A 14,021-nucleotide genomic window follows, 5' to 3' on the forward strand; every position below is an offset into this window, starting at 1 on the left:
TATCAAAAACTGATTTTATTTAAATGTTAAAGTATTAAAAAAAAATCAAATCATTAAAAAAATTAGATAATTTGAACTTGATTGATTAGTTTATAAGCGTTGCATAGGTACTGGTCAGTCACGGTGTGGTCAATTGGTCAGCATAAAATATTAAAAAAAACTTTAAAAAATAACTTTTAATCAACATTTTATTAGCAAAATTAATTAAATTCTTTGTTTGTCACGGTTTTATTTCATTCTTACAATTGTAATTAATTTATTTTCCAAATTTAAATACCATAATTTAAGAAAATTGTGCAATTTGTAAAAGTTTTTGCATAATAAACTATGAAATAAATGCCGGTGTTGTCAAATTTCAATTTAATTAAAATGTTAAAACTATTAAAAAATATCAATTCGTAAAGAAAATTTTGAGCTTAATTGACTAATTTATAAGCGTTGCATGGGTACTGGTCATTTATGGTGTGGTCAATTGGCAACATAAATAATAAAATAAACTTTAATAATTAAGCTTTAATCAATTTTTTATTAGCAAAATTAATTAAATTTTTAATTAATGACGGCTTTAATTCATTCGTACAGTTAGAATTAATTTTTATTTCTATTTTAAGTATCAAAATATAGGAAATTTGTACAATTTTGCGAAATGAATACATGTATTGTCAGAATTTATTTTAATTATACGTTAAAATATTTTTAAATATCAATTCTTAAAAAAAAAAAAAAGTGGTATTTTGAACTTAATTGATTAATTTGTGTGCATTGCATAGGTACTGGTCACGTACCTCGTGGTCATTTGATCAGCATAAATAATTAAATAAACTTTAAGAATTGAGTTTTGATTAAAATTTCACTGGCGAAAATAATAAAATTTTTAATTAGTCATAGATCTAATTCATTTTTACAATTGATGCTAATTTTTAATTTAAATTTAAAATTGATTTTTATGAAAATCCTATAATTTGTAAGAATTTTTGCATAATAAACTGGAAAATAAACCCTACTATTATCAAATTTAATCTTAATTAAATGTTAAAAAATTAAGAAATATCAAAACATTAAAAAAATAGATATTTTGAGCTTAATTAATTTATAAGCGTTGAATAGTACTGGTCACATACATCGCGGTCATTTGACATTTTAAATAATAAAAAAATGCTTAGGCTTAGGCTTAGGGTGTACTTAGGCTTAGGTTTAAGCATTATTTCAAATCTAAAAATTGATTTTGGTGAAAATTTTATAATTTGCAAGAGTTTTTGTATATTAAACGTGGAAATAACTTCTAGTTTTATCAATTTTGATTTTAATTAAATGTTAAAACTATTAAAAAATATCAATTAATTAAAAAAAAATGGATATTTTGAACTTAATTGATTAATTTGTGTGCATTGCATAGGTACTGATCGCATACATTGTGATCATTTGAACAGCAAAAATAATAAAATCAAGTTTAGAAATTGAGTTCTGAATGATATTTTAGGAGCAAAATTAATTAAATTTTTAATTTGCCACTGTTCTAATTCATTCTTACAATTGAAATTAATTTTTATTTCAAATTTAAATAATACATTTACAAAAATCCCATAATTTATACGGGTATTTGCATATAAAACTAGGTAAGAAGTTCTACTATTATCAAAATTTAATTTCAAAGGATGTTAAAACTATTAAAAAATATCATTTAATAAAAAAAAAAAAATAATTATTATATACGCATAGTGCGGGAACTGGCCACATACATTGTTATCATTTGACATCTTAAATAATAAAATAATGCTTAGGCTTAGGCTTAGGGTATACTTAGGCTTAGGCTTAAGCATTATTTCAAATCTAAAAATCTATTTTGGTGAAAATTTTATAATTTGCAACAGTTTCTGTATATTAAACGAGGAAATAATTTCTAGTTTTATCAATTTTGATTTTCATTAAATGTTAAAATATCGAAAATCATCAATTAATTAAAATGAAATGGATATTTTGAACTTAATTGATTAATTTGTGTGCATTTCATAGGTACTGGTCATTTACGGTGTGGGCAATTGACAACATAAATAAGAAAATAAACTTTAATAACTATGTCTTTTTTAATATTCGAGAAGTGATATTAATAAGATTTTTAATTTGTCGTAGATTTAATTCATTTCTGCAGCTAAAATTAATTTTTGTTTGAAAGCTTAAGATAGAATTTTATGAAAGTTTTATGATTTGCAATGAATCAAAACCTTTTTTGTATATTAGACTTTTTTCTATAATTCCTAGTAATATCAAATTTTACTTTAATTAAATGTTAAAACTGTTAAAAAATATATATTCATTAAAAAAAGTTAGATATTTCGAGCTTAATTGATCAATTTATATGCATTGCATAGGTACTGGTCATTTACGGTTGCTCATTTGATCAGCATAAATAACTAAATAAACTTTAAAAATTAAGTTTCAATCAATATTCGACTAGCGAAATTGATTAAATTTTTAATTTATCACGGTTTTAATTCATTCCTACAATTCAAATTAATTTTTATTTCAAATTTAAATATCAAATTCTGTGAAAATTTAATGATTAATTAGAGTTTTGTATATTAAACAGTAAGATGAATCCCTGTATTGTCAAAATTTATTTTAATTAAATGTTAAAATATTATAAATATCAATTCTTTAAAAAAAAAAAAATAGATAATTTGAGCTTAGTTGATTAATTTATGAGCGTTCCATAGTACTGGTTATTTACGGTGTAGTCATTTGACCAACATTAATAATAAAATAAGCTTTAATAATTAACTTTTAATCGATATTTTATTAGCAAAATTAATTAAAATCTTTATTTGTCATGGGTTTATTTCATTCTTACAATTATAATTAATTTTTTTCCAAATTTAAATACCATAATTTATGAAAATTGTATAATTTTTGAAAGTTTTGGTATATTAAACTATGAAATAAATTCCGGCATTGCCAAATTTCACTTTAATTAAATGTTAAAACTATTAAAAAATATCAATTCGTAAAGAAAATTAGATATTTTGAGCTTAATTGAATAATTTATAAGCGTTGCATGGGTACTGGTCACATACATTGTGGTCATTTGATCAGCATAAATAATTAAATAATGCTTAGGCTTAGGCTTAGGGTGTACTTAGGCTTAGGCTTAGGGTATACTTAGGCTTAGGCTTAAGCATTATTTCAAATCTAAAAATTAATTTTGGTGAAAATTTTATAATTTGCAACAGTTTTTGTATATTAAACGAGGAAATAATTTCTAGTTTTATCAATTTTGATTTTAATTAAATGTTAAAATATCGAAAATCATCAATTAATTAAAATAAAATGGATATTTTGAACTTAATTGATTAATTTGTGTGCATTGCATAGGTACTGGTCGCATACATTGTGGTCATTTGACCAGCATAAATATTTAAATAAACTTTTATAATTAAGTTTTAATCAATATCTGATTAGCAAAACTAATTAAATTTTTAATTTGTCACGGTTTTAATTCATTCTCACAATTAAAATTAATTTTATTTCAAATTTAAATATCAAATTTTATGAATATTCAATGATTTATAAGGTTTTGTATATTAAACTGTAAAATGAATCCCTGTATTGTCAAAATTTAATTTAATTAAATGTTAAAATATTTAAAAATATCAATTCTTTAAAAAAAATAGATATTTTGAATTAATTGATTAATTTATAAGCGTTGCATAGATACTGGTCACATACATTGTGGTCATTTGATCAGCATAAATAATTAAATAAACTTTAAGAATTGAGTTTTGATTAAAATTTCACTTGTGAAAATAATAAAATTTTTAATTAGTCATAGATCTAATTCATTTTTACAATTAATGCTAATTTTAATTCAAATTTAAAATTGATTTTTATGAAAATCCTATAATTTGTAAGAATTTTGCATAATAAACTGGAAAACAACCCTACTATTATCAAATTTAATCTTAATTAAATGTTAAAAAATTAAGAAATATCAAAACATTAAAAAAATAGTATTTTGAACATAATTCATAAGCGTTGAATAGTACTGGTCACATACATCGCGGTAATTTGACATTTTAAATAATAAAAAAGTGCTTAGGCTTAGCTTAGGGTATATTTAGGCTTAGGCTTAAGCATTATTTCAAATCTAAAAATTGATTTTGGTGAAAATTTTATAATTTGCAACAGTTTTTGTATATTAAACGAGGAAATAATTTCTAGTTTTATCAATTTTGATTTTAATTAAATGTTAAAATATCGAAAATCATCAATTAATTAAAATAAAATGGATATTTTGAACTTAATTGATTAATTTGTGTGCATTGCATAGGTACTGGTCGCATACATTGTGGTCATTTGACCAGCATAAATATTTGAATAAACTTTAATAATTAAGTTTTAATCAATATTTGATTAGCAAAACTAATTAAATTTTAAATTAGTGACGGTTTTAATTCATTCTCACAATTATAATAAATTTTTATTTCAAAAAATCTGGATTTTGTGAAACATATTAATCTACAAAATAAATTCTAGCAATATCAAAAAGTAATTTTAAATAATTGTTAAAATATTAAAAAATAACAAATCATTAAAAAAATAGATATTTTGTACTTAATTGATTGAATTTTATGCGTTGCAAGGTACTGGTCACACACACCGTGGTCATTTGACCAGCAAAAATAATAAAATAAACTTTAGAAATTAATTAAATTTTTAATTTTTCACGATTTTAATTCATTCTTACAATTAAAATTAATTTATATTTCAAATTTAAATAATACAATTATAAAAATCCCATAATTTGTACGGGTATTTGCATACTGAACTAGGTAAGAATTCCTACTATTATCAAAATTTAATTTCAAAGGATGTTAAAGTATTAAAAAAAATCATTTAATAAAAAAAAAAATTGATGATTATATACGCATAGTGCGGGAACTGTCACATACATTGTGGTCATTTGACATCTTAAATAATAAAATAATGCTTAGGCTTTGGCTTAAGGTATACTTAGGCTAAGGCTTAAGCATTATTTCAAATCTAAAAATTGATTCTGGTGAAAATTTTATAATTTGCAAGAGTTTTTATATATTGAACGGGAAAATATTTTCTAGTTTTATCAATTTTGATTTTAATTAAATGTTAAAACTATTAAAAATTATCAATTCATTAAAAAAAATTAGTTATTTTGAACTCAATTGATTAATTTTATGCGTTGCATGGATAACGGTCAGTTACGGTGTGGTCAATTGACAACATAAATAAGAAAATATACTTCAATAACTAAGCTTTTTTTAATATTTGAGAAACAAAATTAATAAGATTTTTAATTTGTCGTAGATTTAATTCATTTCTGCAGCTAAAATTAATTTTTGTTTGAAATCTTAAGATAGAATTTTATGAAAGTTTAATGATTTGCGATGAATCAAAACCTTTTTTGTATATTAGACTTTTTTTCTATAATTCCTAGTAATATCAAATTTTACATTAATTAAATGTAAAACTGTTAAAATATATATTTCATTAAATTAGTTATTTTGAAGTCAATTGATTAAATTTGTGTTCATTGCACAGGTACTGGTCGCATACATAGTGATCATTTGACCAGCAGAAATATTAAAATAAACTTTAATAATTAAGTTTTAATCAGTATTTAATTAGCAAAACTATTTTAATTTTCGATTTTTGACGGTTTTAATTCATTCTCACAATTATAATTCATTTTTATTTCAAATTTAAAATTTAAATTTTATGAAAATTCATTAATTTACTAGAATTTTGCATATTAATCTACAAAATAAATTGTAGTAAATATCAAAAGCCAGTTTTAAATAAATGTTAAAATTTTGAAAAATATCAATTAATTAAAAAAAAAAAATGGATATTTTGAACTTAATTGATTAATTTGTGTGCATTGCATAGGTACTGGTCGCATACATTGTGGTCATTTGACCAGCATAAATATCTAAATAAACTTTAATAATTAAGTTTTAATCAATATTTGGTTGGCAAAACGAATTCAATTTTAAATTAGTGACGGTTTTAATTCATTCTCACAGTTATAATTAATTTTTATTTAAAATTTAAATTTTATGATTATTTATTAATTTACTAGAATTTTGCATATTATTCTACAAAATAAATTACAGCTATATCAAAAATTTATTTTAATTAATTTTTAATATATATATATATAATATATATATATATATTTTAATATAATTTTTAATATATATATATATATATATATATATATATATATAAAAATATAAAAAATGTCAAGTCATTAAAAAAAGTAGATATTTTGAGCTTAATTGATTAATTTATAAGCGTTGCATGGGTACTGGTCATTTATGGTGTGGTCAATTGGCAACATAAATAATAAAATAAACTTTAATAATTAAGTTTCAATCGATATTTGATCAGCAAAATTAATTAAATTTTTATAGATCAACTCATTTTTATCATTTCCTTAGCCTGAACTGCTGCGTTGCGCTTTTTCGCTTGATGAATAAGTAAATAGTGATTCTATTCCTACTGTTTCTTAATGTGCGCTAATACAACTATATATGTGATGTAGCCTTCTTATGTTCTTCACTCCATTTGTAAGTTAAATTGATGAGTTAACACAATTGTATTTTTCCTTTTTGCATAGTTTGCATTTTTCGACATCGATAAAGTTTAAGTCGCACGGAAAAAGCGTCTGATGAATTATCGTAGCTAATGTTTTCAATAAGGCACAGCTGATGTTGTCTGAATGTTTGCGAACAATTTCTAGTCTGAAGCAACACTTATATTTCGACTTTTGAAATGAAGAAATTAACCTCAAAAATGCTGTGAGAAGAAAATGAAAGAAAATATCATGCACTGTGAATCTTCCTAAATAATAAAATGAAAATACTAGAAGGAATAAAGAATAACAGAGTGATGGGAAAAATTCTGAGAATGTTTACATCCATCAAAGAATAACGGATACAAAGAAAGGCTCCAGGTGTGCAGTTCTCACCTAAATGAAGGAAGAAATTTGGATGCAATGGAAAACTCACCGAGAAATCGTATTTAATCTGTGTCACCGGTTTTTTTTTTACAGAATATAGATTCAAGTATTTTCAGTTCTTTGCTTGATTTCTTACAAATTTTTCTACATACTCCATGCTCATCTAGCATGGCTGTTCGATGAGATGGATCGATTCTAATCCAGCATCTGCCTTTGATAGTGCCATCCATTAGCTTGAAGTGAAATTCTTTTACTGCAATAAATCTATCACACAAATTAAGGCTCATGAAATATTTATCAAGAACTTTGTACGTATTTGTACATATTTGCAGATTTCAATAAAAAATATACTTGGTTGAAATAATGCCAATTTTGCTTTTATCTAGTCTTGGGTAAATGTCGCTCATGGAAGCAATCGATAAAGTTCGATAAATGAAAACAGCCAGCACCCAATCCATTTGAACTGACACTGCATTACTTCGAAAGCAGACGGCACTTTTATTTGCATACTTTATGTTAAACAGTTAAGTTCAACAAAGATTTTACTGTAAATGTTTAGGGAAATTTACATACAAAGAGAAAAGTTGAAGGGATATAAAGCGACCTGTAGAATAAGCGGTAATATGATATTATGAACCTTCGTGATCACAATGGTGAGATAACACAACAGAACAATTCATCTGACGAGATAATAGATTTATCATTCAAAATAATGGGCGACCCGATGCAACACCAGCCTTTCAAAAGTTTATTCAACTGTTTTTTATTACTATTTGTTTTCAAAAATGACGGTTTTGAAACTTCAGTTTCATCTCAAAATTTTTTAAAAAATCACCTTATGTGTTCCTGCATTTTCGATTGACGTTGTATCCACCGCAGATAGAGAGGCTACTTCAACCGTTTCTTCCTTTTAAATTTAATAACTCATTTCACTTTAAGAATGTTTACTTTAAGAATAATAACTCATTTGATTTTAAGAATGTTTACCATCATGAAAATTGTCAGTCCATATATAAAATGCAGTAAGAAAAAAATGAAAAGGGAGAAAATATTAGTTATTTTATCTCTAAAACTTTCAGTGTGGTAAAAAGGAGTATAAACGAGGTTTTAAAGATAATATACGAACCAAGCAAATACAGCAATGTAAAATACCTTCACTATTTGAAACTATTTGAAATGGTAGACTTTCAGTATTTAACACAATCATTATCACTATTCTCATTGTCTAAAAGTAATAATAATACAATATTTAGGACTTTTTAATTGCAATATCAAAAAGTGAGTAATTGTGGAAAACAATACAAGCAGGTTAATAGCTTAAAAAAGCTTCAGTGTTAATAAAATATCAGCGCAGCTATTTCGACTGCTTATCATAAACTCATTACACTTCGCAAAGCTACGACGATAAAATTACTACTAGCTCAAATGAAAACAAGGTAAATAGATGAATTTCAAATTCTGGGACATTAAGACGTTTGTAGGAGTAATTAAGCTTAAACTGAGTTGAATTATTTCACCGATACCAACAGTAATTTCAATGTAAATAGAAACGTCACAACGGCATTCTATTTACATTCGCCTCTGAACTTTGAAAATTGAATGATAGATACCAAACACTTTCATTAGACTATTTTCATATCACAATGTTCTATTATAAATGATTACTAGTGGAAAAGATATATCGGTGCTATGTTGAGTAGTTCAGAAACTCTGAAGAGTTCTTGTCATATTATCGAAAATAATACTGCAATGTTATTTATCAGAAAAATGGTTTAAGAAGCAAAAAATTGCTTCTGCTTCCAAAAAATCCTTATCATGCGAGCTATTATTGAGAATCTACTTGCAATTTATAACTAATTGAGAGAGGTTTTTGATGGCAAAGAGATTTGCTGGATGCAGATGTAAATACGTAAAATAACAGAGAAATATAACATTTCCTTTATTAGCACAAGTAATAGGACAATACATTGATAGAGGACAATTGAAATTGAACTCGTCTGGTTCTTGGCAACAAATTACACACACTAAAATTTTTTAACAAGGGCAACCCTTATACATTGTAACAATCATATCTTACATTATATGTGTTAAGATGTGGGAGTGGTTTATAATTAGACATTTTCGTACAAAGGATAAATTGTCTAGACATAGTAATGAGTTACTTTAACAATAGGTTTTACAATGGATATCACAAAGGTAAGTACAATGGGTTGTCTAGACAATATGATGTGTAGCTACTATAATTACAATAGACATTACAAGATAGATGCTCATAGTATGTGAATTAATATAAAATCAAAGGTCAGTTAAACCATTACGATAAATTGTAAAAGACATCAATGGATTGCTATATTAAGCATCATTAACATTTATTTAGTGCTTCTCGATATATCGATATTAAAATCCGTGACAATTATTTATTATCTATTTATTTTTTTGTTGTCGTTGTTAGTTGTTATTGTTGTCGCTGTTAGTTGTTAATGTAGTGTAAAAAAAGTAGAAATGGCATTAATTCAGTAACAGAAATTTATGACTTCCCATCTACATTTTCAAGTACCAATTAAACTTCATTTAGTTGCGAACTTCCATTTCAAGTACCAATTTATATGTCAAAACAATCTCGCGAACTTTTAAATAACTTAACTTACAAAATAACTTTTTAAATAACTTACAAAATATATCAAATAAATTGTATTAATTCATAATATAAAGCTAAAATTCGTTTTAATTAAACATTAGAAATGTAAAACTGTTTCAAATTATACTTTATGTAAGCAATCATTCCAACACTCATCTTTCTATTGTAGTTGAGCTTATCTACTTTCTAGACATTTTCATCTGATAATAAAAGGTGCATTATTTAATATGTTAAAAATTACTTCTTTGTTCCAAATCAAATGTATTTGCAATGTCAAAATATTCTTATAAACTGATAGCCAACCTTTGGGAAGCTACAATATTAGAACTCTTTCTATATGAAGAGCAAAGTTATCTAATAGTTCCTTACTTAATAATCATGCTGTTGTTGCAAGTCAATGACCACTGTATAAAGATTTGTCTTGATCAGTTTTTACCAGTTTTTCTTTATCAGTAAGCTACAATTCGGCTGCACTCTCTCACTAACCATTCAGTTTACTTCCCCATTAATTTATTAAATACTTCACGAAATTAGCAGTATTGTTGCTTAAATTAATACCTATATATTGTGGTGTTAGCAAATAAAATCGTTACAATAGATCTATCATTCGTTAAAATGGATCTAATTTTTGTGATAGATAAATCTGATTCAAAAAAAGGAAAAATAACAAAAAAACGCATTAGTCTACATCAACTACAATAACAAATAAGATAAGTTCTTGAATATACGAAAGTTCAATTCGACTCTAAGCCACAAGTTATGTTCAGACTGAATCCCAAATTTGACGACAATTTAGGCCAAGTTCAAGTATCTGTTTAGGAGTCATTTCAAGTGCCAGTATTACATTCAAGCCAAATATACATTACACACAATCATTTATAACTACTACTGGGTGTATATGTGTATTACTTGTATAACATTTCTGTCTCGTAATGACCACAAAGCGAAAGTGATACATAATACACTTAAGAATTTGACATTAAATTTTTCGATCAAATGTAAATATCTGATCAAATTTTGTGATAGATAAATCTGATTCAAAAAAGGATCTAATAACAAAAAAAATATTCATTAATATATTTTACATAGCAACCAATCAATCGGTTGATGGGTTAATAAAATATTACATATATTTAAAATTTTCGACTTCAAATTTTAAGATTTAACCGACGGAACTGACATTTGCAATAAATATGACAAAAATAAATTAAATACGTAATTTATCTCTCTATTAGAATATTAAGGAAGTTAAGATGACCTTTCGTTTTAGTAAAGTTATTTAAATTTTAAATAATAATGATGGCATAGATGAAAGAAAAATAATTAAGAAATTATAATTGATATTGATGACCACAGATGATAGGATGGCCTCATAAGTAATTTTTCTGGTACTTATTAAGATATGTCACTTTAAATTAAAAATCTTTTGAAATTATTAAGAATGTTGTTAGTCAGTCAGCCGAAATGAATTGTATGTTTGACAATAGCAATTGTTCCATTTTCAAACTGTAATAATTCAATCCTTTTTGTACATATATAATAACTGCACATTTACCATATTTAATTAAAATTATTCTCATTTTTTTTTCAATTTAATTTTAAATCAAGAAGCGAAATTCAGCAAATGAAATGATAAGAGTAGCATATAATTAACAGATGAGATAATTAATAATAATAAATAATCAGTAAATGAAATAATCAATCATATCATGACATTTTGAATGACATCTTGAAATATTTGTTTATTCCTCATACAAATTACAGTAATCCTCTTTTCCATTTCGTGATAAATTTTGTAAAAGGGTGAAAATTATTTAATTGATCATTTGATTCCCAATGTAAACAGGTGGCACATCGTAGCAAGCAATAATAATATCATTAATCTAATAATATAGTTCATATTCATTTTTCCCAATTGCCTATTTTAATTCTTCTAAAGAAAAAAAAAAAAAAAGGAAGTCATGAAAAATATTAAAATTATTGCACCAATTAATCAACGACAAATTAATTATCGCAAATAAACAATTTTCGCCAAAACAGTCGCTTATTCCTTATTCTTTTTCCTTCTTTTTTCTTCGCCCAGTAAAATTATATTAATAAAAAAACTTACCAAGAAAAAAAATATAAATAAAATTGTGCAAAATTTTCAAATGTTTCATAAATTTAAAAAAAGATTGTCTTTTACTATTTTCATCTTTTTTCCTCTCTCTCTCTCTCTCTCTCTCTCTCTCTCTCTCTTGCCTTGCTTTATACACTGTTTGAAATAAAGGAAAATACCAGAAGGAAAAAGCATAAAGTATTTAAATAAATGGAAAAGAAATTCAACAAATAATATAACTATACAACGAACCAGTCTTTAAAATGTTTAATGTTAGCAATCAATTATTTACCTATCTGCAGTGCATTATAAAAATAATTGAAATTTCAGTTAAAATCGAATTGAAAATGAGGAAGAAAAAGTAGTTGAAAGGTTTATTAAAATTTAAAAGAAAAAAGCAAGAGAAAAAATATTTGCTATAATTTAAAAAAAGAAAAAAAATAATGTATAATCTGTTATTACAAGTTAGTTACTGAAAGATCTGTCTGTTCAATTTTAGATTACAATAATTTACAATCGGTAATAATTTCCCAATTTTAATCTCTCCATTTCGGTATTTCAAAATGTTATCAATAACGGAAAGCTTTTTGCTTACTTATCCGAATTTATTTTCTACTATTACTCTTTTTTAGGATATAAAAAAATAAAGAAAGAAATTTCAATTGATAAATAATTTTTATACGAAATATGGAATAATTTAGATCCATTAATTCTAAAAAAATTCAGCACATTTTTCTCATTTTGTTTATTATTTTAAATTTCTTCCTTTCCTTCCTTCTTTTTTGATTGCTCTTATAATAAATTTGATTTTTGAATTACTTGAAAAACATCAGCGATATTCAACAAATATTCTGCATTTATTGAATTAATTTTAACTGAATTACAACAATATTCCATAGCTATTTTAAATTATTTGATAATTCATTCATGCATACACATGAAAAAAGAAACTGATGAATCAATTTTGCTTGTGAAAAATACTTTTAATTTCTTTTATTTTTTCCAAAGTATGATTTTGTTCCTGTTAAATGTTAAATCGAAATTATTAAATTATATGCTAAAGTGAGTATTTTATTTTGCTCTGAAATTATTTCAATAATGATCAAGAAAAAAGTTAGATTTTTTTATAGATCTAAAATAAATTGTCTCTTTTTCCACTTTGAAATGAAATGGATTCATAAGTAAATTGAAGGTAATAATAAGAATCGATGAAGTTTTATAATAATAAATAAATGATAAACAAACGCTTTGAGAGCATCTTTTTTTAAACGAAGCAGAAAAAAATATTGAATTTGCTTTTTAATAATAGCCACAGAAATCTTGTTTCTGAGATAAAATTACAGTTTTAGAGAAGTTGCATTCTTACAAAGGAATCATTCACCAATTAACATAAATTTAACAATAGAAATAAAAAAAAACTTTAAAACAATTAAAATGATTTTGTCTTTTCAATCAGAGAATCACAGCAACATATGAGCAAAAGTAATTTTAATATAAATATTTTTTTGATGAAAAAAGTTTTTTTTTGTTCTCTATTTAAATATGATAGAACATTACTATATATTTTTATTTTTTTTTAATATTTTATTTTAATATTTTTTATTTTTAATGTTTTTTGCCAGTTTTTTATGCTAAAAAATTAAAATACTTTTTTAACTTTTTAAGTGTTTGAGTATAACTAAATTATAATCTGAGTAGAACTGAATTACAATCTGAGTAAAACTGAATTATAATCTGAGTAAAACTGAATTATAATCTGGGTATAACTGAATTGTAATCTGTATATAATCTGAGTATAACTGAATTTCGGGGGTTTGCAATCTTCTTCATGTATTCTGTTAAGGGTATTTGACAATTAAGGCAAAAAAGAAACTTTATAAAATTCACTTTAAAGTTTTCTTTCAATGTACAAATTTAATGGAAATTGCTTTTAGGCCAATTTTAATTTATTTTTAATATTGAAATTAATTTTAATTGCAGATTTAAATTCGACAGTTTCCAAGAGCTTTTCTGTCAATTTAATGCTGAAACAATTTTTAAAATGCTAAATTGTGTTTTAATTAAATGCCAACAATGTTATGAAAATTTAATTCATTGAAAAATAAATATATTTTGGACTTAATTGATTATTTTTATTTGCATTCCCCTTGATCTTCACACATTCTGTTGGGGATATTTGAAATTTATGGAGAAAAGAAACTTTACAAAATTTAGTGATTTTAATTTATTTTTGACTTTGAAAATAATTGCAGATTTAAATATGGATCAATAGAAAAGTTCACTTTTGAACT

General features: G+C 24.2%; 1 protein-coding gene across 2 annotated transcripts; it reads right to left on the minus strand.

The window, feature by feature from the left end:
- Nucleotides 1-7,189: 7,189 nt before the first annotated feature.
- On the minus strand, nucleotides 7,190-7,452 carry Bm1605 (Uncharacterized protein; the record flags this gene model as incomplete). Of its 2 annotated transcripts, none has more annotated exons than XM_043082814.1 (2): nucleotides 7,190-7,247; nucleotides 7,346-7,452. In XM_043082814.1, the coding sequence occupies 2 exons, from the start codon at nucleotides 7,450-7,452 to the stop codon at nucleotides 7,190-7,192; spliced, it is 165 nt and encodes a 54-aa protein (XP_042938748.1). The 2 variants fall into 2 exon arrangements, with proteins under 2 accessions (XP_042938748.1, XP_042938749.1); XM_043082815.1 differs by having other exon boundaries at nucleotides 7,224-7,227.
- Nucleotides 7,453-14,021: the final 6,569 nt, after the last annotated feature.

The sequence above is a fragment of the Brugia malayi genome, assembly GCF_000002995.4.
Source record: "Brugia malayi strain FR3 genome assembly, contig: Bm_011, whole genome shotgun sequence".
Lineage (NCBI taxonomy): Eukaryota > Metazoa > Nematoda > Chromadorea > Rhabditida > Onchocercidae > Brugia > Brugia malayi.